The sequence below is a fragment of the Coturnix japonica genome, chromosome 3 (genome assembly GCF_054131305.1).
Source record: "Coturnix japonica strain WE chromosome 3, WE-NBRP24, whole genome shotgun sequence".
NCBI classification, from domain to species: domain Eukaryota; kingdom Metazoa; phylum Chordata; class Aves; order Galliformes; family Phasianidae; genus Coturnix; species Coturnix japonica.
In genome coordinates, this window is record NC_140665.1 from 47,682,993 (window position 1) to 47,708,591 (window position 25,599).

General features: G+C 39.2%; 1 protein-coding gene across 12 annotated transcripts in view; it reads right to left on the minus strand.

Annotated features, from left to right (window-relative positions):
• Positions 1–14,515, minus strand: part of RGS17 (regulator of G protein signaling 17) — a 69,385-nt gene extending 54,870 nt beyond the window's left edge. For 6 of the 12 annotated variants that reach the window (XM_085541517.1, XM_085541520.1, XM_085541514.1 and 3 more), the window contains exon 1: positions 14,024–14,172. Coding sequence is in view for 3 of the 12 variants with exons in the window: in XM_015858237.3 (XP_015713723.2) it covers positions 14,020–14,252 (233 nt within the window). In the remaining 9 variants the exon portion in view is untranslated. Of the gene's footprint in view, positions 1–14,019 lie in introns of all 12 variants that reach the window. The other 6 variants (XM_085541519.1, XM_085541513.1, XM_085541511.1 and 3 more) reach the window with 3 other exon arrangements.
• Between the last annotated feature and the right edge of the window lie 11,084 nt (positions 14,516–25,599).

A 25,599-nucleotide genomic window follows, 5' to 3' on the forward strand; every position in this document is an offset into this window, starting at 1 on the left:
CTGTGGAATAAGAAGTTTTTCAGATCATATAAAAGGGCTGTATGCCAGACAATGAAACAGTAGTTAGCATCTCAATAGAAGTTTAATCCCACTTATTGAATAAACTTCTGTTCTATGTGAAGTTGACTCACGCACTTCCTCTTCCAGAAAGCTTTTGTTTGTTTGCTTGCTTGTTTTTGTAGATTTGTGGAATGAAAAAGAGTTTAATTGAACTGTCTGCATGTTTTGTCAGAAAGTAAGTTTTTGCAGATTTTTCTGCTAGGCTGGTGGCCTATGCTCATGCCCATTGTCCCATATTCAAAATGCTGGCAGTTTTGCCTTGCTGTTATTTATTAGGAATAACACATCTTCTCACTGGAGTAGACTTGTGGGCAAGCATTATGATATTTTTGTTGAAAATATTTTTAATTTCATTTTTCTGGATGCAGGAGCATTGAATACTTTAAAAACGTATATGGCCACTTCCACTGTCAGCAACTATCTCTGGCCACTGATCATCATATTCCTACAGATCTACTTCTGATCTTGCCACTCCCATTGCTGCTTTGAAGAGGTTACGGTCACTCCTCAAAAACAATCAAAATGTCTCAAAATTTCTTGAATTTTTTTTGACGTCTTATATCCTAACTTATAACATTGTTATAATTGTATTAGGATTGATGACTTCTGGAGAGAGACTGACAAAGATTAAGATATTCTTGACAACAATATTTTGTAAAAATTCATACCTAATCTTTTATTTTGTGGAGTTGCAGATTATATTTGTAGACTGAATAAACAGGCTTTGTGGTGACTTTCTTTCTGCCTTTAAGAAGCTTTGCTTATGAGAGGACAAAAAATCAAGTGTTCCACTCAGTTGTATGGGTGGGAGGATCCCATGTTCCATTCACATCACTATGCTGCTAACAAGACAAGATTTTTGTATGTAGAAGAGGGCCAGGCAAGCTCAGACACTGAGCCTCATGGAGTAAACAGTCAGTGGACACAGACAAGATCAGTGATCATTACTTGGTCACTGAGACCAGCACTGTCTCCAAATATTTATTTAGAGTGCCTGAGTTCCAGACTGGCCATTAACAAATTGTGTGTGCATAGCTACAACCTTGGGGTAGCTGCTTTCTATAACCAGGGAACTCTCTTCTGACACATGTAGATAATACTAATGACACATACCCTTTGGTCTGGCATCCATGCAGCATCTTAGGAAGGAGATGTGGATGAAAGCATTTTCAACTTGTTAATATCACTAAACTTGAGCATTACTCAGAAGCAGTGAAAAACATTCAAAGTCTGAAACAGTCTAGAAGCCAAATTTAGATAGCTTCTGAAAGGTTTTAATGTTTGTTTGAATAATACAATTTCTTTTTAACTATTAAAAATAAACTGAAGCTGAGTTATAATTGCATTTGCTGAAGGCATTGCTGCCTGTTAATTGCATCAGACATTTGATCATTGTTCAGCCCTCATAAGTTTAAGCCTGGCCAAATCTCATTTTGCAGCAAGGTCCCTGCCCTAACACAGAGCTGAGTGTTTCTCAACTCAATACTCAGCTAGAACTACAGTAAGTAGAATAAAGGAAATGTCATGCTTACTGTCGGTTCAAACCTTTGCTTAGGTGTTCACAGAATCACAGAATCACAGAATTACCCGGGTTGGAAGGGACCTCAAGGATCATGTAGTTCCAACCCCCCTGCCTAGCAGGGCCACCAAACATACGCCTTTACTAGATCAGGTTGCCCAGGGCCCCATCCAACCTGGTCTTGAACACCTCCAAGGACGGGGCATCCCGTGTTCTTCATGTATGAGAGAGAAACTTTCATAAAGCAGGATGATCTGTTTCAGTTCAACTGTTCTTTAGTTCAACCCACTGGTCAACAATACCTAGTTCACAGTACAGCTGAACTATAAGAACAATCATGAACCAATTCATCCAAATGATCCAGATTCTTTGTATATTTGACAAATGCTTCATTTTCTCCCATGATTTTACTTTTCTTCTGAAGGTGATTCATGCAGTAGCAAATAAGTGTATGACATTTTTGACTGCACTGTGAAGCCTCAAGTAGCTGAACCAAAGCATCTGCATCTTACAGTTATCACTGTCGAAACCTTGTTCTTCTAGACTAATATCTAAATGTCTGTATATACTTTGTTCATTTATATTACCAGAGGCCAAAATCGAGAAGCACTTGTAAATAACTTACAGCAGTGTTGCCTGAAAAAGCAATTTCTGTCTGAGAAGAGAATGTATGATGTTTAAGCTATCCTGCATCCCAGTCAGTGGAAATGTAATCCTGTGATAGATAAAAGAAGCGAAAAAAGCCAAAAAACTTTTAGGCCTCTCTAAATAGTAAGTAGCAGTAAGTAAGAGCAGAGCTTTTGGGAGAGTAATAGAAAATTGTTATATTAGAATATTATTTTTTAATTAAATTAGCAACACCTCAATTTGTAGTTTCCTTTATTTATTTGGTTTGAAATAAACGTGTATTGACTTTTAAAGAAATTGCATCTACTAAAGTTACATAAGTTCAGCAAAACTTACTTAAGTGTATTTTAAAGACTAATAAGACTAATGAAAAAAATTTTAGTTTTCTGAGATATATTTTTCTCTCTTTTTTTCCTATCTTATGTCTTGCTTATTTTCATTCTAATATTCAGATACACTTTTTCTCTCTGCTTTCTCTTTGTTTGTTTGATTTGTTTTTTGTTTGGTTGGTTGGTTGGTTCGTTGGTTTTGTTTTATTTTATTTTGTTTTTTGGTGTTTTTTTTTTACATTTAAGATAGGGAAGATGCATACAGAAGTTGGTGGAATTTTTATTTTTCCTAACTACTATTGCACCAGAAATGTTTTTCCTTTTTCTTTCACACGGTATGACCTACGATACAGGTGGCTGTGTGTAAGCTCTTATCATCACATCTCCTGAGAACTAGTCACCTGTTCATCTCAGTAGTAGTACCATAATCAACAGGTTTCTTCACAGAATAAGTTGCAACATTAGGAGTATCAGAATATTGCTTTCAGTTAGGCACAGACTGTAGAAGTTTATGTGGCTGAATTTTTTCTTAGATGTTAGATTTCATGTGTTTTGATGCCATTATTTACAGCAAGGAAGGCTCTGTGTCACAGTGCGGGAACTCAAGTGACACAATTCTAAGCTTTCTTTGGGTGTTAGCTGCACCTTACCATGTAATCGCCTTAAATAAAAGAAAGTGAGAGGATGTTTATGGAGTAGTCATACAGTCTATCACATTCTCATTACACTGAACTCCATAGATCAAATTAGGAAGAGAAAGAGATGGACGAGGTTTTTCATGAATGGAAGGAGAGGTGTTGCAATGGCATTTGAGTCATCCTCCTTCACAAGATACAGAGATTTCACATTCTGAGGATTCCCTCCATCTTCTGAGGTCTACTTGATCTTAGGAGCAATATGGGGACAAATATTAAAGGGGGGGAAGATGATTATGTTAGGTGGACAAATGGAAGGATGGGAGACCAGTTTAATACGGATGACTGCAAAGGAACTAATGGGGAATAAACCATCTTCGGATAAATGCATCATGAAAGAAGAAAAAGGTTATCAACTGGATCTCTGGGTCATTCTGAGAATAAGAGTAGATGCAAAACCCTTCCTGCTTCTAACATTAAATTGATCCTGAAAAAGAAGAAAAAGTAAGAACTGGTGGTTTGAAACAGCTGGGGATTTGGATGCAATTAGCCAGGGTGTTTCCTTCACTCTATGCTCTTATTTTCCATTGCTCCTGCAACTATTCTTAAGCCACCTGCTGGAATTGGCCATACTAATAAAAAAGCAGCCTAAACCAGAGAGCTGCCAAGCACATGCTGCCAGTCTGGTTCAATAGCAGTTGATTTGCTTGGCACCCTGCTGCATATGCTCTTTACCTCAGAGGATAAGACTCTAGCACAATTTAAAGCAGTCTCTCGCCTACATGGATTGAGGTCTAGCACATTTAAAAGAAAAAGAAAAAAAAAAAACAAAAGTATATTGTTTTAATACTGCTTAGCTTCGTTTCAAAACATAAAATGCTGTCTTCAGGTGGTTCCAGTTAATATTTCGCATAATAAAGTCAAAGTCAGGATGTCTCTGGTATTCAGTCCCTTAGCTGCATATGATCTCACTGCCCAGCAGAATAGTTTCTACTTAACAAGCTAAATACAGCTCTTGCATTTGCATGTTTGAAATATGACTGACAGCAAGCATAGCATGTAAGAATAGTTACTGCCATAGAACTCTGTTAATGGAAAAATGCCTTATATGTTAATAGCAATTGAAGTATCTAGACTCTTAAAACCCTTATGTACCTTAAACCAATTGAATTCCAGCTACAGCTCAGTCTGCAATAAATTACGCTATCAGACAAATGTATTCTTCTTATATTAAAATTATTTTAAACCATATTTACTTGAATTCAATGAGGCTTTTACCCCATCTTTAAAGGAACATAGAGTAACATTTCACTAAAAAATAAACTACTTCATATTTACTTGGGGTATCAGAATACTTTGGAGCAAACATCTTGGAAAAATTGACGGGAAGTAACTTATGCCACTGCCCATGGATGTGTTCTGTGCTCAGCACAAGGCAATTTATTCAAAATATTTGAAGCTAAATTAAAAATAAAAATACATATGCTGATACAGATTGATTAAAGCATCTCTCCTAGGCCAAGATTCAATCAAGCTGAAGAATGTACAGTGTTGCTGACGTTCACAATAACTTAGGATTAGAAAATGTATTGTGCATTCGTTAGTAGAATTAAGCATGAGTTGACTAGTTAATTCACTCTTACTCCTCCTGTTACTAGCTATAAAAAATAAAATAAATGGTGTGCCTTATAATCATGATCTCATAGGATATTTTATCAGAAAAACGAGCAACAGGTAAGTGCAGAAAATTATTTTATATTTCATTTGATAAAGCTAGCATTGGTATTATCTTACTGATTCGATGTATTACGAGTTATCTCAGACAAAGCTATAATAGTTTAATGGATCACACATACACAAAAAGGCAAAACAAAATCAAATTAAACCGTACCAAACAAACAAACAAACAGACAAAACCCAACAGAACACCCCACAAACAAACCAACCAAACAAAACTGAAACAAAAAAAGAACTGATAAACCAAATATCAGAAGATTTGTGCAGAAAGTATCAAGTGCAGAAACTGACTATGTTTCCCTTTTCTCCTCATTTACAAAATGTAGGGCTACACTGCTCAACCACCCAAAGCTATGCTTCCTAGTGAGGGATGTTTTTCTAACAGGGCCATAAGTAATATTGTAATGTAATCAGGTTACACATGCAAGGCATCAGTGTAATGATACTGGATGAAAATACATGGTCTTTGTACTGGTCATTCGATTAGAAAGACTGACTTCTGAGTCAAATGCAAATTCCCATTTTTGTCCGGGAGATTTTTTGCAGCTTAAGCTATCCTTGATATCTTACATATCAGTTAAGCTGTCAAGTGAAGCTCGAGTCAAGATTCTTGGTGTTAAATTTAAACTCTTTAAATCAGCAAGAAAACTATTTTTCCCCTTTATATTCAATTTCTGCATCTGTCAGTAATTTACTGTGTGATCCTGAGGAATCACTTAATTAATAACCATTTGGTTTTTTTCCATGGAATAGCAGTGCTGCTATGTCCTAGAATGCAAAAGTGACATGGTTCTTCAAACAATAGGCTAGCAGAAAAGAAAAATGGCATGATGGGAGAAATATTTTAAAACACTTCCTTAGATAGCATTAGTAAGGATAGACTTTTCATAATGTGTTCTGTATTTGTTCTCAGTGTTTACTAGATTATTTAGATTCTCAAGATCATGATATGAAGCATAGAACTCCTTTGTTTTACTGCTTGGAGATTTCTCAACTCTATTTTCTTAAAAGCTTCTGAAATGTCACCTGCTTTTACACACTGTATGAATCCAGGTCAGAGTGTTTGTCCAAGCATTATATGCCTGGTCAAGAAAAAAGCTCATCAAAATTCAATCACAGAAGGTATATCTAACTTTCCCATTATATCACACACAGATATGTTTTAGAATAATGAAATATATTTATATGAATATCCTACATAAGGTTACCTACCAATTTGATGGCTGAAGTTGATGCCTACATAGTCAACATAAATCAGTTGACTTCTGTTAGTACACATAACATTGTGATTGTAGAATAAATGAGATGAAAATGAACTTGGTTAAAATTATATGCACTAAAAACTGATAAATCTTGATCTGAAATTAAAAATGATCTTTAATTGGATACTTCAGAAATTTGTTCTAATATGCAACTTGACAACCTTCCCCAAATTATGAACAAAACAGAAGGAACTATACAAATTGCTAATGACAATGCTTGTAGTAGGCAAATATTGAGGGAGTAATGCCGTCAACAAGGACAAATCATCAACTTAGGGTGATCTATATCCATTTGTAACTAAGTTACAGCAAAGAGGAGTTTACTTTGGTTGAATCCAAGCCAGAGAAGATAGGATGCAAGCCAAAGCAAGAGGCTGGAAGTATTATCCTGAAAAGATGTGATGTATGTATTCTGAAAAGCTAAGCAATTCCAGGGCTTCTTCTCTGTCTTTGAGGCTAAATGAACAATTTAGTTATATTTTTTTAATTAGCCTGCCCAGATCTAAATAATAGAACAGCTTCATGCAGGCATTTTTTTGGGAACAGTCTCTGAATCTGGGACTACTCTAACCATGCCATACATAGATGGTCAGGTTCTGGTATACCAGCTCAGACTTCTGTTTGTTTTGTTTTGTTTTTTGTTTGCTGGGATATAACTTTGGAATCTAACAAGAATTGAAAATTATGGCAAGTAAAAGAAGCGCTAAGTGCAGTCTTGCACCCAGAAGAGCTGCTCTTCCTTAGCTATAAGAATCCAAAATCTTCACCATGTGAAAGCCACGTTACTGCAGTATTTTTCACTGACTGCTTTTGAAACACATTTGGGAAGTCCTTAGATGAAGAGGGATATTGATCATTTGAGGCAGGTTTAAGAACAGCTAAGACAACGACTGAAAGAGTATGAAACATATTTCATGGTAAATGCCCTCAGGAGTCATTTAGTTTTAAAAATAAAAAAGTTGAGGAGTGGATTTTTCAGTTTCTGAGTGCTGCAGGATATGAGATGGCATACAGATAGTAGAGGTAAAATAAGGGCATTTTCTTGCACAGTATACAGTGCTGCTATAACTAGATTTTTCCAGTGTTCAACTTATGTCAGATCTCTCTACCCTACACTGCAATTTGCAGTACAGACATGCACTTTAAGACAGGTATTTGATACAGGACGGTTCTTCTGCAGGCAGAGCTCAGGACAAATCCCATAAACAGCCAGACTTCTCTGACCAAGTGAATCTTTGTATACTGAATCACTGATCATTGCCTAGTTGTAGAGGCGCTGATCACTCATAGCTGCTATATTCATAACTTCATAATTTATGAAGTTGCTACATTCACTGGGCAGCGGTGTTCCCTCTATTCTTTTCTATACCTTCACCACACAAGTACTGTCTTGACTTTTTATAGTAGCTCTATAGGCTGGTTTTACATACGAACTAATCAGATACTGAATCTGAAAACATCCTTGTCTGTTCTGGTAAGCATGATGCTTACCATGCAGCTAAGACTCTGAATATTACTATCATTTTTTTTCACATTGTGTGAGACAATAAGAGTTGATAAAAATCTTTTAACACAATAAATACAGCAATGAAAAAAAAAAATAAATACAAACAGTACAAATTAAACATTTGTTACTAGATTATGAGATGTATCAAGCCAAATGAGTTAGATTATCAGACCATTATATGACAACCACATTCCAACAAAGTAAAGCTAAGCATGAAAATAATTCATGGGTATACTTTTAAGCCACTGTAAATGAATAACAAAACATAGGCTACACATTTCACTCCTCTCTTCTCAAACTCATCTTGAAAACCGTGAAAGTATCTCATTAATATTTTAGAGCGTTTTTCATTTCTGAAGACATTAAGACATGGAAACAAAGCTATCTTTTGGATACTGAGTAATCAGGACCACACTTCCCACCTATGTTCATTAAATCGGGGTTTCTTGTGAAGCCCATGTAAAGGAAGTTATGACTCACTGCTCTAGATTTTCATACAGTGCAAACAATGAGAAAACCTCATTTACACCACCCAAAGGTGTGGTGCAGTATGAAGACTAGGAGCTGCCTGCAGGACTGGGTAAGAGCTCCATAATAAAGTAGACTGACTGCAAAATTCCTAATTGCAGAAGGTCACTCTAATTGCATAATAAGCACAATATTAAAATATATATTGATATTTACCTCTTATTTAGGCTTTTAGGAGATCAGTGTGTATATGGTGACAGTGGTTGGTACTGTGAGCAACAGAAGGACTTAAGCTCCTTGCCTTAGCTGCAATGTATCTACAACTGACTGAACACTTGCCTCATGGAGTGACCTGCATTTTCAGCTCTCTCATTTGAAAGCTGTCTGAACAGTAATAGGCATATGAATGTTGTGCTAAGGATAACCTGACAGCCTTCATCTGTGATTCCTGTGGTCTAATTGCTTTATCTAATCTATGAGCACATGGGATTATTTTACTGGAACTGTCAAGAGCTGCTGATAAATGAAGACATTGTTACAGCAATACCACACCACAGTAAAGCATAACATAGCAAAACATAACACAACAGAACAGCCCAAACCATATTCAACCTTCCCAAAACAGACTAACAGAAAGTCTTGCTTGGACTTGCACTGAGCTAAAATTTCAAAGCGAAGTGGCATATTCAACTGACTGTTACAGCAGGAAGCCATGACTGAGTAGTAGTCTCCTCTCACAGGCTGTATTTTCTTAGTTTCACTCTCTCTCAGGCAGCACATATAGACTTAGGGCTCTATAGAGTCATCTAGCTTATGAGCACTCCCTCATATTTCATCAGGCACGGGGCTGGCATCACTGGAAGGAAGAGCCAAGCTGCTTTAAAGGAAGCTGCTTTGCTAGCAGAAGCTGCATAGCTGTGTTAATGCATCACTCACTAATTTACTTTCTTTCTTGCTGATGAAACTAGGCTATTTATTTTGTATTTCTGTATGAAGAAGGATTATGCAGCAGTCATCTTTAAGATATCTGAATGTCTTTTAGTGTAATTTGTAGTATCTAATGCTGGCATTAGGATTTAAGATTTTCTTAATGTTTTATTTCTGTTCCACCTCCCTACCTGCAAATTCCCTACATGTGTTTTGTCCAGAAATTTTATGATTTCTAAGAACTCATTGCCGTTTGCTTTCTAAATAAATAATGTATGAAAATTGAGATTGTATGAAAAATATGAAGCATTTCATCCATATTTTATAAACAAGGCGCCCGAAGACAAAGCTAGCACTAAAAACATAAAGATATGATAGATTCAGTATTAAATCAGTTTGTGTTACTTTGATTTATTCTACATTTTAAAAAATTAAGCTGAGATTAATTAATATAGTAGAACAGCACAAAGCACATCAGTCGTTTAAATTGGATTTTCAGCTATTTTGCATCACCAGAGCAGTGTAAAACAGCTGAAACACATCAGCATGCCCAGCCCCGACTTTGGCTTAGAGGATCCGTTAGCCTCAGCCTGGGTTTTGTGCTCGTTGGGAAGGAGCAGTAGTTCAAACTGTGAGATCATTGGTTGTGTGCTTTAAGTATTCCCGTAGTTCCCTGCCACAGTTACAATGCATGGCTGCTTCCTTTGTGCACATTCGAAGCAGTGGCAGTGCCAAGAGAAACCTTCTGAGAGTAGATACTCAACTTTGGGTAGAGGCACCCACTTTTTCCAGGCAAGAGGTCTCTGAAGCAATAACCTACCTATGGGATTGGCTGTCATGCAGCTCTGTGCCACAGTCCCACTTTACAGCACCTGCTGAGGTGCAGAGCTGACAGGCTGTATACCTTAGGAGAGGGGCAGCACCCCTTGGGAGCCTGCAAAGCCACTCACACAGGCCTGCTTACAGCCTGCATCATTATAGCCATTAGCTATAACCATAAATAGATCAACTTAATTATGACTTAATCTATTCATTTGTTTTTATACCCTATGCACAAGCTTTTAATTAATTAACAATATGGAAAGTCTGATCACATTATTTCATTACCAGGACTGCTTAGGACAAACAAGTGGTCAATAGAAATGCTAAATTTCTTGTACAATTTCATTTTCAACTAATTTTAAGCCAAGCTAATTGGCACATTATTTTTATGTTCTTAGAGAATTATTTATATATTCACAGAACAAGCACTACAAATAGGGTAAGGATATATTTTTCATTAAGAACACCAAACCTGGGACATTGGTATGAGTGCAAAATAAATCCATAGCTGAGAGCACGGAGATGTGATCAGAAGGGAGCTAATGGAACTGCAACCAATACCTCTGTAAGAGTTGATACAGCTTTATATAGTACACGTTGTGAGTCCCCACAGGAATCCCCATGAGCTATGTATTTGAAGACACGTGTGAAGCATACAAGTAAGAAAGTGGTTCCATTCACTGATTACAGGAGTAAAAAAAAGGTTTAATCTCATTAATCTTACTGAAATTTTTTTCCAAGCTTATGCATTTTTAAATAATGGAAAGCTTATGTAAATATATATGTTTGCCATTTATATATGCATGTGTACATACACATACATGCCATTTATTAGTGGAAAACCATTCTCATACTTGGTTTAAGATTGGTTAGAGTCAGACTGATTGACATCCATTCTATCCTGTCTTTGAAATAATGCCACCTGGTCCCCTCTTCCTTTAAACTGTTGGGATTACAGCACCTGAGGCCATTGGTGTTTTGGGTTGGTTTTTTTGTGTGAAAAATTTCTCAAGTTATGTGCGTTTCTACTGATCTTCATCTGCCCACAATCTGCTGTGGATTATTCCAAGTTGTGCCCATGGCTACTTTCTGAGACTTTGGGTCTAAGTTGTGTGTTTTTAGCTCTCTAGTCTCTTAAATTACTCTTCTGATGGACTCAAGTATGGAGTGGCAGTGAGATAAGGGAAGCTCTCAGCTACATCAGTCTCATTAATACTGATGCTCCACAAGCACGATTCAACCTCAGAAGTACTCCTTGTGTCACAGGTCCTTACAAATCAATTTGACTTTATAGGAGATTTAAACTTTACTTTTGAGACTATGCTCATCATTCAGTTACACACACTCCCTAAAATTAACTTTATGCAGAGGAATTATTAGCGATGTCAATCCCAGCGTGCAGAGTTCATAGATACGAACTTCACGTGCAGCTTCCATTTTGTATTTAGTATACTTCTTGAAAAACGCTGTAGTTTGAAAAGAAAACATTTTACCTTCTGTTTGTGTTAAGGAGAGACTGGTTTAGGATGGGGACTTTTGCTGTCAGTCAGACTTCATTTTCAATCAATAGTGCAGGGAGTTAATTTTCAGCAGACAGCTTTTCAGTGCCTTTGTGAAATGAGTTCATAGGTTCAGGGCAATTTTTGTTTGTAAACGTCCACATGGAATAACAAGAAAAAGAATGTTTGTTCTTGTCTATAGACTCCAACATAAAGACCAAGGACTTGAGATGTCCTTAGAGCCCCAGGCAGCTCTCCTCAATTAATGTTAGACAAAGTGAAGGGACCCGAACAGCCAGTGCAGGACTTGCTCTGCTGTGAGGACATTGCCAGCACCTGCGCAGGCACAGGGCATGCCTTTGTCACACACGAAGGCTAAGGAGCACCTAATGAAATCATCAGACAGCAGGTTCATGGCAAACAAAAGGAAGTACTTTTTCACACAAGTCATAATTAAATTGTGGTGCACACTGCCAAAGAACGTGGTTGAGACCAAAGTATAAATGGATTAAGAAAAGGGAGTAGAGAAAGTCAGGGGCTTATTAAATACAATGGTCTGGAAGCAAGCACTGGAGCTTTAAGAAATCCCTGTACTACAGGGATTGAAAACATATAGCAGGAAAAAAAAAATAAAAAAAAAAAATCACTGCATACCAGTTCTGTTCCTTATGTTTTTCTCCCCTTAGTATCTGCTAATGACCACAGTCAGAGTCAGGATATTGGACTGGATGTCTAACTCACTACTGCAGTTCTTTTGATTGTGTGCTTTTAATCAAATTATGTTCCTATTTTGGCTACTTGGAAGGACCTGAGGCCTTGATTGAGAAAGGCATTCACTGTCTGACTCTCACATATTTTACAGAGGTAAATATACTTGCATTTCTCATTGCCTTCAGCTGTGCAAACTAATTGGGGTGGGGCACACGCATCTTTCAGTAGGACTTTGCTTATGCTGAGTATACAATCAAATGACAATAAATATTTGATAATGGGGATAACAGTGTGTAATACCATCTCTTTATAAAGGTCAAATAATTTGTTTGCCTAACTAGCTTGGGTTGCAGGAAGATTCCCCAGTGACTTATGTTAGGAAGGTGACACTCACATCCACTGATTTGCATAAGAATTATCCTCCTTTAAAGAACTCTCAAAATTTGCAATGTGTGTATATATTACATTTGTGGAAAGCTATTTATCACCTCTTACCTACAATAGTATTGCAGAATGATACATAACTCATTCACATTTACCTAGCAGGGTGTTTGAGATTTCATCCATTTTGCAAAAGCAGCAAACCTATAACGTGCCTCGGGTAAAACTCAGATACAGAATCAAGGAAACCAAATATTGGAAATCCTAAATGCCTCTGCCAGTTCTCAGCCAGGCAGAGCGGGTAGGGTTTCCCTAGGAATCAACAAGAGGCAGCTATAAATTGTGCAACACTGGCTCGATAAACGAGCGAGGCAACCACAGCCTCCTTAGCTGCGGGTGCTTTCATCCTGGGGAGAGGTGAGGAACCGCGGGAGCAGCAACAGTAGCAACAGCGCACCGCGGCTTTCGGCGGCTGGAAGGGCGGCAGCATCCCCCGCCCCGCCGGTGTTTCCCCGGGTGCGGGGAAGCCCCGCGCCGCCGTGCGCTGTGTCTGTGCCAGCACCGGGAGCAGCCCCTGCCCCGCCGGCCGCGCCCGCCACCTGCTCCTGCCGCCGAGCCGCCCCCGCCCTCCGACATTTCCCGGGAAGGAGGCCGGGGCCGGCGGATGGCGATGCCGCAGGGCAGCGCGGGCGGGGGCGGCGGGTGCCGCCCGGGTGCCACGGAGGGCGGTGCGGCCCCGAAGGGCGGCGGCGGGGGCTCCCCAGTGCGAGACCGGGGAGAAGGAGGGGTCGGAAAGCCGCTCTTGCGTTCAAAGCGGCTTCACGCCGGCTCCTCCGATTGAAATACTAATTGCATTAATAGCAATAATCACTCCCCCCCTGTCAAACGGACCTGCGTTACAAGAGGGAAGGTCAAGAGGAAAGGCAGGAGAGCTGCTTCACCGCGAGCCGCCGGCTGTCACCCCGCCAGCGCGTGCCCACGGCTTTCCCGGGGGCGGCCCTCTCCCCCCGCCAGAGGCTGGGCGGCATCGCCCGGCGCGGCGCATCCCCGCAGCATCGCCCGGCGGATTCCCGCGGCACCCCGGGCACAGGCAAAGGGGCTGCGGAGGAGGGAGCGGGCAGAGCCAGCGGCACGGCTCCCCACCCCTTTGTGCACCGCGGGCACGGAGCCGCACACACACACACACACATGCTGAAACACCACCTTGCATGCAGCCTCGGCGGCGCAGCCGCCCGTTGTTGCACACACACACATATACACATACACACGCACGCACACTCACACACTGCCGGTCCCCTCGCTGAACGCATTTTCGGCTGCTCTCCGTCACCCTCCATCCATCCTCTTTCCCTCCCTCCCTCTCACCTTCCTCCCTCCTCTTCCTCTCAACCCCCCCTCCGTTTTGTTGTTTTGTTTTCTTTTCTTTCCTCTTTTTTTTTTTTTCCTTTTCCCCCCACTCCGCGCATCACTCCGAAGCAGACATTTTGATGCCATTTCAACGCGGTGCGGGCTCAAACACAAGCGGAGCGCCTTACCCACCCCCGCCCGGCTGCGTGCAGTTGGCGCTCAGCGATCCCGAGGAGGGTTGCGGCGGTTCGTCCCTAGCGGAGCGGGGCTGCTGCCATCCGCCCAACTTCAGCACCCACAGCCGGCACGGAGCGGAGACGGCGGCGGGCGGGGAGGAGGACGGCAGTAGGGAGGAAGGGCGGGAGAGAGGCAGGCGGGGAGGGGAGGGTGCGAGGAGCGGAGGCTGGGAACCTCCGCACATGCGCTCTGCCACCGCAGCCCGGCGGCAGCGGGAGTTTCCCCGCTCGGCCCCGGAGGGTGAGTCACGGCCCGACCCCGCCGCGCTGCGCTCCCGCTTGGGGTTAGCTCTTGTCCCACGGTGATGTATCCAAACGGGGGGGAGGAAAGTACGGGAAAAGGTTTATAGAAAGCTGTCCAACTCTTCTAGTGTCGTCGAGAACGATACGGCGATGTAGTGCCTGAATAACTTTTGGATGTTAGGCACCTGAAGCACAACGCCTGAATAAAGAACGGATGTGGATCTGTCAGTGGCGACCGCACGAATCAAGAGCGGGGTGTTGTGAAAATCTGGCTGCAAATCCCGAATCCTTATTTGTTTCCTTGCTTTCCAAACTCCACTTACCATATTTTGGCTCAACGGAAAATGTGATTTAGCTTCTTTACTGCACCTTACAAATCTGGAGCCTGATACACCTCAAGGCAACAGCGCTGGATTTGTGTTTGGCATCTGGATCCTGTCAAATCATGCCATGAATCCAGAAATATCTCAAGAGAGAATGCATTGCTACATTTACCACCCGGCCAAAGCAATCTTGCAAGGTGCTACAAGGAGGCTGAGGGCACACCTTGCTGTCAACCCTTATTAATTCTGTTTACAACACTGATCTAGACACCTGTGTATCACATCAAGATCTCAAAACAGAGTGCTGCAAAACCTAAGCCCAGAACTGCATCTATGATAGGGCTGAAATTAAAAGGATTGGCCGCAGTCCTGAAGGGAAACTGTAACTTCTGTTTGCTTCTATCCTGACTCTCATAGTGGAGAAGTCCAAGAACTGGAAGGCAAAGCTCCACTTGATACCAAAGGTTGATGACTAAGTGAAGACTCTTACCTTATGTCATGTTTCCATCTCTTGACGTTTCCACAGTTAATTTTTTTCCATTCTGTCTCTTCTGCAGCTCATAGCTTGTCTCCTAGCAAATAGACCCCTCTGTGCCTGGTCTATCTACAGCCTTCTCTTGAACTGTTCAGCCAATTTAAAATAACAAAAGTAAGAGCAAGGGATATTTGGTTTCACTTTTAAGCTTTTGAAAGCTTTAAGCTTGAAGAAGACCTTCAGGGCCTGATTTTTTTTCCCCAACTATATTAACTGTCTTGATAAAATTCTACCTGCACGTAGAGTCTTGCCCTTGGATAACCAGACAACTTTTAGTTATATCCCCAAATAAGGATGTAGGTGTAACCTGACGTTAAACAACCAAGTGAATGGCAATTTGGAAGTGTTTCTGAAATTTTTTCTCTCATTCTATTTTGTTAGAAATAGTGCTCTGTAGAGTTTTTTAAACAAACAAACAACACAACACAATAATTAGGAAGTGTTAAAGGTTTTAAATGTGCTTTTAACTCATCTTCTCTGTTCACAGAGAGTTAAATGGAAGTTAATACTTCCTTTGTCTTTAGGCAGTCCACACCCCAGGGTGAAGTAGGGTATCCCAACTGTCTAGAATACAGCAAATGTAAACTAGATTTTCTGATCCTTCAAGAATCATCGAATATCCTCAGGTGGAAGGATCCTCGAGGATTATTGAGCCTGTCTCCTGGCTCCACATAAGACCATCCAAAATCTGAACCTTATATGTGAGAGCAGTGTCAAAGACACCTTGAACCCTGGCACTTGGAGCCTTTCCCACTGCCTTGGGCAGCCCATTCCATGTCCATGGCCTCCTGGTGCAGAGCCTTTCCCGAACCCCCAGCTGCTCCTCCCCTCACACAGCTGTATGCTGTTCCCTCAGGCCATGTCACTGTCGCAGAGAGCAGAGCTCAGAGAATACAGACCCTGGGAGACATTCAGAAAAGAACATGCTTTCCTATCAAAAATTCAGAGCATAAATGTGCTGTCCAGTGCTTGGAAACATGGTTCAGGAAAGCCAGCCTTTTTAGGAAATATTCCTGAGCCTTGTTTAACTTACAGTTCTTATACTGGAGTTTGTTGACTTCATACTGAAGGTGGTAAGCCTTCAGAGCCTTCCGAATACTGAGACAGCAGTTTTGTTCTGACAAAAGCTGTGAAACCCACCAAAGCAGGTGTCTTCTCCTATAGATTTACATTCATAGGTAGTATATTCAAAATTTCAAGCTAAAAGAATGAGTAGTGAGTACAAATAAATGAAATAATTTTATCCACTTACTAGGAAAAAAAAAAAAAAAGAAAAAGAAATCTCAATTTTAAAATTTCATGTTACAAAAGGTCATGCTTCAATGGTTTAAATGAATAAAAGACTTCATTTTCCTGTGAGTCTCTTGATATTTCCCACAGCCATTCCTATTTACTATAGCTTCCTGCCCTGAACCCTTTCCTTGTTGTTCTTTAAACTCTTGTTTATAAATACACTTACTTCAAAAGCTGTTCAGCTGCTCTGTTCAGACCACTGTCTAATCCTTGTGCCTTTTTTTTTTTTGTTTCTGGGCCTATCTTGTATCATGGAACAAGAAGCATGGTCTTGTTCCATGCTTCTTTGCATTTCTTAACCCAAATGATTTTCCAATTGCCCCTTATTCACTGTTTTTTAATTAAAATCTGTTCTTGATTTTCCAATTAATTGTCACTGACTTTTTAGACAAATGGGATGAATGGAGCTGTGCATTATAGAAGAACTTGTAAAATTTAGAATGCCAAGTACAGGAGAAGGCTTTCTAGTACAAAGATTGCATGTAAATAAAAAACAAACATAATAAAACACACCATCTTTGTGATCTTTGACACCAAGATTAATATTACTTTAATGGAAACCTTGATGATAATTGGTTGACAATGTAACTTCGGTGAATTTCATGTTTTACCTGTACAATACAAAGTATTTATAATTTGTCATGGTCATGAACTCTTTAAGATTACATTCTGTAGTATCTGTTCCTCTTCAGCTTAAGAAGAATCACTGGCTGTAATTAAAACAAATCATTATTCAAAGCTTAAAATTAATCAGAAAGTCATGACCTTATTTCATTTCCTCAACATAGGTTCAGTGTGACACAAATTGAATTATTTAAAATGTGTCAGGGCCTCTGATAGTATATGTATGATTTTCTCTTTAAAAAGAAGTATTACAACAGCTTACATAGGTCCCATCAGCTAGACAATGAACTGGAAAAATGCCTTGTAATGACAGAAGTGACTGGATATTTATGGATCACTTCATGCAAAATACTAACTTGAATCTTTCTTATCCATGCCCGTACAACACCACGATTTTTTTACAGCTGTTTTGAAACATCACAGTTTTTAATGCTTTTTGATACTATTTGAGTTCAAATAATTAAATAGGCCTTTCTATGCTGCTATACAGAAGATAAGTCCCAACTTCTTCTTGGCATAGGCAAATAAGTTAAAGAAGTTGACTGTTTGGATGAAAGATGGATTGCAAAGAGTAGAACTGCAGAATTTTGGTGTTACAAAGATTCATTTATTGCAGCAGCAGTAGACTGAACAAACTTAGAGCCTGTTTTTGAGAGTCCAGTTCCAGATTTCCCCAAGCAATGCCTATAATTTGTCTTTTCGTATACAGAAACAAAGGCTTCAGAAGTCCCCTTATTAAAGAACTGCTTTTTGCAGATGGCAGTGCACTTGTAGCTCTCAGTGCAAGACCCAGAGATAATGACATCTTGTTTTGCAGCTGTTTCTGTTAACTTTGGCTGAGCAATCAGTATTTCAAAGGCTGGTATTATGTGCCAACAGCCACCAAGCCCCTAAAGTCTGTTGACTCAAATGGGAAAAAAAAATGTCACTGGCACTAAACCAAAGAAACCAGAATGAACTACAGCTCTGGTCTCTTAGATAGCTTCCTGTGGGCTTAACCTGTCATGGTGGCCCCTTCACCAATATATTCCTCCATTACAAGCTAGACAAAGATTTCTTGCACTATTCCTTGAGCAAAATGCATTTTATCCCCCTGCTGCATGTGCTAGACTGAATGGATTTTAAAAGGTTGCTTTGCCCAGAAGTGGGAGATAGAGATTTACATCAGTAACCAAATGATCTGAGCGGTTTACAGTGAAACAATTCTGCTTTTTAAAGGGAAGTGAACAGAAAGGACCGAGAGACAAGAAGTAATTTTTTTAAGGCTAGTAGACACAAAGTCACTTTATCTTCTAAGAAATGACACTTGGGTGGCAAGAATTATGTACTATTTTGAATCTATTTGTTTTTAATATATGTTAAACCCAGAGTTATGAATTTTGATAGGTGTAAAGTTGATGATCAAGATTGAGAAGGCACAGCTCATTAAATACTGATTCTTACTTAGCTTGATGATCCACATACTGTTTCTCTATTGTGATGTAATCCTAAACCTTTGTTTTGTATCAATAAAAAGAGAGTAATCAAGCTTTATAATTTTATCCTGTGTCAAGAAAGCCTTTGAACACGTAGTATGTGGGACTCAAATATACATTTTAAGATAAATTCATAATTAAGAAGTTGAGTAAGTATTAAAAATACTTCATTTTTTCTCAAATGAGAATTTGTGCTTTCTGTTGTACTGTACATAGCTTATAATTTCATACAGCTTAATTAAGTAAAATGAAAGCACAAAGACTTATTCTTTGTACATTCTGTTTTAAGTAAGTTCATCTCATATTTCCACAGAAATCATAATTAAATGGAAGTAAAAGGTAAGAGTGCAAATAACAATTGGTTTAAAAAAAAAAAAAAAAGTCCCTCCAACTCATTACAGAGCAGTGATTGGATGCGCTGGAATAAAATTGGATATTCTATTTCATGGATGGGTCTGTATGGTATCTGTTCTACACCATAAGGTAGAAGCAATGTATCCAATATAACATGAAAAAGTTAATTCTGTGTCCAGTCATTAAATTTGTTCATTTTTCTTTATAGCACACTTAGTTCTTCTGTTAGAGTTCTTACCAACAACCAGAGCAGGAATTAGAGACATACTCTGTGAGTTCCTGAGAGGATGGAGGAGAACTACTTTTCAAATAAAACCAACCAAGAAAAGTAAAGTACTAACATGTATCTGGAAATACAGAGTGATTATATTTCTTGTAAATTTGCTTAATTTAAATGTGGCCTTCTCATCTGTCCTCACTACATCTGGCAGAAATTTAATAACAGCCCAAAGCCCAAGTTTCCTGCCTCACACTGACATCAGCCACAGGCTGGTGTTGGTGGTTTGTATATTGCTACAGTCCCAGTGCACATGCAGGGATCTCAGACAGCAGGGTAGTTCTGCGTGTTTGAGACCCATGGCTGCACCTCAGCCCACCAACAGTAACTCAGCTTTGATTATTTTCCTGCTGATCTTCAGGTATCAGAACCAGATCACAAGCGAGAGCACACTGGTATACTTGTTTTACTCTGTCATTTCCTATTGAAGAATGCCCTCAAAGTTAGATTTTCTTGGCTAGGAATCAGCATATGATAGCTGTTTGGATACATTAGAATTAGATACCTTTTTCCTCTTTTGTCCAGAGAAGCTGTGGATGCACCATCCCTGGAAGAATTCAGGGTCAGGTTGGACGGGGCCTTGGGCAGCCTGATGTGGTGGGAACTATATGAGCTTTAAGGTCCCTTCCAAGCTGTTATGTGATTCTAATATTCTTTTTCTTGGATCACCTCTAGAAGTTTCACAGGTACCTGTGGCAGTGGTGTGTCTCAAGGCAGTGGTGGGGACACTTGAGTGAAGCTGTTGTGAACAGATCTTTGGCAATTCTTGCCTGCCGTATCACAGCTGTCCTCCTCTGAGACATCTGTTCCTCTGGATGAAAATCAAATCTCAGCTGGCTGTCCTTCCTCTTGTTCGCCAACAGATGGAAGCAGAGCACTCCCTCTCTGATGTTAGAACTCCACCTGTGCCACTCGGAGCACTTCAGGTGGGGAAAAATTTTGGTGCTGCCATTTGGCACGGCTGATTACTCAGCATTCACAAACACACTCCTGTTTGAAGGATGTCTAGTCTCTCCATCAGCATTTGTATTGGCGTGTTGACAGCATTATTCTCTTCTTGGTACTTGCTATTCCTCTTTGCAATGTAATAAGCCGAAACTTTCTGAAGTGAAGCTTCTATATAGTCACAGAGGAGCAATACAGGGTGACTGAGGTAGGTAATCAGTAGCAGATGTCTCAAAGAGTGGCTAAATTTTCCCTGTGAAAGATGCCTCCAATATTCTGCAACAAATTATTTTTCTGTATCTGTTTTCAAATGGGTAATAAATAGAAACATGAACTTCATTCTTTGTCTGATAAGCTCATCTACAAATAATTCCAGATATTTACTGTGTGCAAAGTACTTGCCAACAAGTTCTGCAAAATCTATCTGCTCTGATAGAAAGTAACTGCCAGGAAAACTAAAATTGAACAGGGATTTGTCAAAGCAACACTAAAATTACCATTTTGCTTCAGTTTAAATTTTCTGCAGGATAATGGAACATTCTTCTGTAAATCAAAGAATGATTTTCCTGTCAGATTTTTCTACGTGATCAATTTAGCCTTTGGTCTACAAATAAGCAGCTGGATACAAACAATGGGAGATGAGAATGTCTGCAACTTCCACTTCTTTCTTATAATGCTGCTCAACCTCTCCTACCAGATACACCATCTGAAAATTTCTGATAACACTCCAGTGACTGCCTGTACAGTGTTGCTATACTCAGCTCAGAATCAGCTTAAATTCTCAGCATAAATTCTGAATGCTCTTGCATAGCTTGCATTTGCCCATTTTTGTTCCTTTGCTCAATTGCAGGTGCCAGGGTTTGTTAGGATCTGTTCTGCTTCCCTTTCCTTGCAGTTATTTTTGAGGCATCCCCAGGCTGAGAAGCATGGATGTACATACACTTCACTCACAAATATAGTCTGCATCAGTCTCAATTCAGAAGAACTACTGGGGCTTTGAGAGAGATGAGACAGGCAAAAGAAAGTGAGTGTAGGCCTGGTGATTTGCAAAACGCTGACTTGAAAATATGCTGCTTCATGCAAAATGGCTCTTTTATAGCTCCACTTGGACTTAGCCTTTTGTTTCTGCTATTATCTCTCACAATTTTACTACTACTACTACATTTCTACTACTACTACTATATTTCTAGCTTAATGGCTTCTGCACTCTACCTAACAAGAGAGAGTGCTGGTAATTTATTTCAACTATGTATGGTTTTAAATGGAGCCAAGTGCTAAATCAAAGGTGTATCAACCACCCTATTCTGGCACTTGGGCTGTGACAGCTGCATCAGGGCTGAGCAGACAATTGTGGCAGTTGACTCCTGTGCTTTCTGTTTTCATTCTACATTTTTTAGAGCAATTTCACGTCCTAAACTTACAGTTCATTTGGAAGAGGATAGGAGAAAAAAATCTGCTTTTTAGTGTGATTTAATGGACTGAGCACATGACTGGAAGCTGAGATGCTGCGTGTACCTACTATTCTTATATGGTGATTATGTACCTGTCAAAACTCACTTCCCTAAGTAGACTCCTGAATTAGCCTTTATTTATTTAAAGACTTTTAGACTAGTCTAAATTTATTTAAACGTGATAAAGCAATTCTTGGATTATAGTGAGGCAGCCACCTAAGCTCATTATTTCATCCTTAGTCTCCCTCCCTGAAAATTTTTCCTATATTTATTATCTTCTGTTGCTTTTGTGTCAAACTACCATGTTCTCTTTCAAGAAATACTCTTGTCTTTATTTTCTGAAGTACAACACATGTCTATATCACTAAAGGGAAAGAAATTGCCATTGTGTCAATTGTTTAATATTGCACTGTCTGATAGATACAGTCCATAAACACAGCTACAGTAATATCATACAGAGAAACATGGACTGGTACTCTTTGTTCTGGAGAAATCATGGTGAGCTCTTGAAATTAAATCAGCCAAAAGCCTCTTTCCCTTTTGAAACTGTTGGCTAGAATAGACCATAGGATACTCTATGGTAGTTCTGAGTTATTCTATTTAACACATTGCAGTGGTCATTTCAGTTTTAAGATATCATGTAATAAAAGATAATTGACAATCTCAAGGAAATTTATGTTCATGTGAACTCATAATCTGCCCACCAATTTCTTTTCCTTCCCCTCCATGAAACACAACACCTTGCCAAGCTTAGTTTGTCTGAAACCAAGAAAAATAGTATTGTGAACAAGCTGGAAACAACATAATTGCTTAAGTATTTAAAAGCCCAGCTTTTTAAGATTATTCGCATGTTAGCTAAAACTGTCCAAAGCCTCATAATTCAGTAAATGGCTTGTAACAAATACTACTTTTAAAAATAATAGGGCCCAGTAAACAAGATGAAACAGAACCTTTTTGAGAAGAATGATTTCACTGTTTTCAAGTGTGATTTAATGCCTGTCACAATCCAGAAGGCAGCAGACCAGAACTTGAACAGCAAGCTTAGTCTGAAAAATGAATGTTTAAAAATGGCACTCTCTAACCAAAAAGGTCTGTTTCCCAGATATAATCAGAGTTATAGTGGTGGGAAAGCATCTGGAAATTTAATCAGACTAAGGAATACTACAAAGAATTCCTAGAAACTGCTTTGTGAATCAAATCAAAGGGCTTAAAATTAAGTAACATCAAAGCATCTTAAACGATAGGGTCTCGTTTATACTAACCAACTGCTATGTACAAGATTCAGGCAATGCTTATGACCTGTGCATTGTCAGAGTCAGGTAGACAAGGTTACCAATGTTAAAGGAAATTACTTTTCAAGAAATGACTCATTTTTCTCAACTAAGATACTTAAAGCCCCTAATTTATAGAGAAAATACAATAGTTTGCTCATGAGTTTTGGAAAGGCTATCCTTCTAGTAATATCTTAAGTTGGTCACTCTAACTTTGTCATGGTTTTATGGTCATCAGTATTCCGCATTCACCATTTAAAAAAAAATGTTTTAAGTTTTATCTGAGTGTCAATGCTGTAAATTCAGAAAGCTCACACTAGTTTTAATATAGTTGATTGAGCAGCTGTACTATCATAATTTAGATAAGGACAGAGTTTTCAGGACATTTTAGATCCTGCAGGCAGAGATTTGAAGATATATCTTTTTTTTATCAATTCTTCTTTAGAAGATGACATGATCTGAGAAAGGTGAAAAAAAAATGACTCACACAAGTGGTCAGGCCATTCTCTTAATAGCCCTTTGTAAATTAAAATCTTGAGTAAAGCTCTCTTTAAAGTTATATGAGCTCACAAAACATCAGTTTCAAAGGCAATCATTGAGCAAATTTCTGGGTCACAGCAGAGTAGATGAAGATTGCCCATTGGAACTGGAAAGGCCCAGTTATCATTATGTATTCAATCCTGAGAGCACAGTGAGATATACTCAAGTTAGAAGTTGAGCTGCATTCCAAGACTCTTCTGTTCATTGATGAGCACGATCTCCCCAGCTATGAACAAGCCTGACCTTGCTTGATGGCATCTTTTACAGGATGATGGGCCATATACTATTTTGCAAGTTAATTCAAGGAAAAGTGTCTAACTTTTCTGGTGGTGCTGGTAGATAGAATAGCATTTGTAAGAGTCTCTGCAGCACCAGATACTTTGCTTGTGCATGCAGAAAATGGTAGGGAAGTTTTTAATTACTGAAGCCCTTAAGCCCATATATCAATATGCTGTGAGCCTAAGTCCAAATGTTGAGTAACACCAGAAAATTCTAATAGCAAAGCAGCAGTTATTGGATATGATCTTTTAATAACATTTATATGGAAAGTACAGTAGTCATTTTGCTATTAAGTTACTCCAGTCTTTCATTCCTTACCCACTAAAAGCTCCATTGCTATAGAGAGCTATTGTGTCAGAATTGGAAATGAAGTTTGCATTTCAAGATAAATAACAAGGGAACAGTTGAGAATATCCAATTTAGGAGAATAGCAACATGACCAACATACAATAAATGCAACTGTAGGAATGAAAGAATTTTTCAAAATGAGAAAGAAAGGAGAAAAACATTAGAGGAAAACATCTAAAACGGTTTAAAATTTATCAACCTGAGCATTTTCTTAACATTTCCAAACAAATAAATTATTTAGTTTTTCCCCACCCTCACTCCAGCACTGGGGTTTTGAAATAAGAAGACTCAGAGAAATTTACATCTGCAGATTTGGACCTTAGAATGTTTAAGTGTAAGTACTGGGGATGGATTACAAGAATCACAATTGCTAGGATTTGTCTTTGTGTTATTGTTGATGACCAAAAAAATTAACTGATGCTCCAGTGTTCCCCATTCCTCAGATGATTATTACTTGTCCTTTGTGAAAAATATTATTGCTATAAATCCTAGCAAATACAATTTTTTTTCAAAGATATTCTTCACATTCATTTTTTCCTATTCTGTGTACATTAATGATACTTTTCACTGGCACTTGCACATCTCATCTCATTTAGACTCCAGCATTCATTCCTGAAAGTTTACAGTGACTAAGGTATTTTCTGCAAGGTATTTGCCATTTAATAGCTTGGTCCTACAAGGCACCATATCCTCTCTCTAGGGCACTCAACTCCTTAAACTCCTGCATCAGTGAGGGAGTAAGCAGAGAAGGTGGGAAAAAAAGTTCACTGTCTTATTAAAGTTGATTTAGTTAAGCATTAAATAAGAGAGACTGTAAGAGATGTAGTCCACACCGCGCATCCAGAGGTTGTTGATGCTAATAAATTTATCAGGCTTTAACATTTGAGAGTTAGTGAATAAATGAGGTGGGAAAAACATGCCCTCCCTGTTAAAGTTTTTGTCCCTAAAAGAGGCCCAGTACCTTCAGAAACTCAGCCAAAAAGCACACAGAGAAAAATGAGTGAAAGCAGCAGGAATTTAAAAAGCAAATGCTGCATCAAAGGGACAGGAAGGAACTGCAATAACACTGCTGTGATTGCAACTGGGCACAGTCCCAAGAGTGTGGGGAACAAGCACCTCCAATAAACAGAGCTGTTTCTGTATCAAAATGCTTATGAAGGCTTGGTGAAACAGGAAAATACATTGAGTAAAAGGTGAATATGCTGATATTTTATCCTCACAGGCATTTACTCCTCAATCATCAGCAAATGTGAAGTCCAATAAGGACACATCCAGCTGCCAGCATGCGAGGTCTCTGTGAACCTTAGAGCCCTCGTGAAATCACACTCCCAAAGCTAAACAGGCAATGGCATTCAGATGTGTCAGCAGGCCCCGTGTTAGAGCTCAAGGGTTAGAAATGGATTAGGAAAATGGGGAAAAAAGGAAAGAAAAAGAATTAGGCCTCTTTTTGTACTGTGTTTTATCCTAACCCTTCCCAGCTGAATGGCACTACAACTCCAAAAGTAGTTACATTGGCAGTATTATTTCCCTATTTATTCTCTGTTGAGTAACCCAAGAAAAAGAGAGTATTTAAT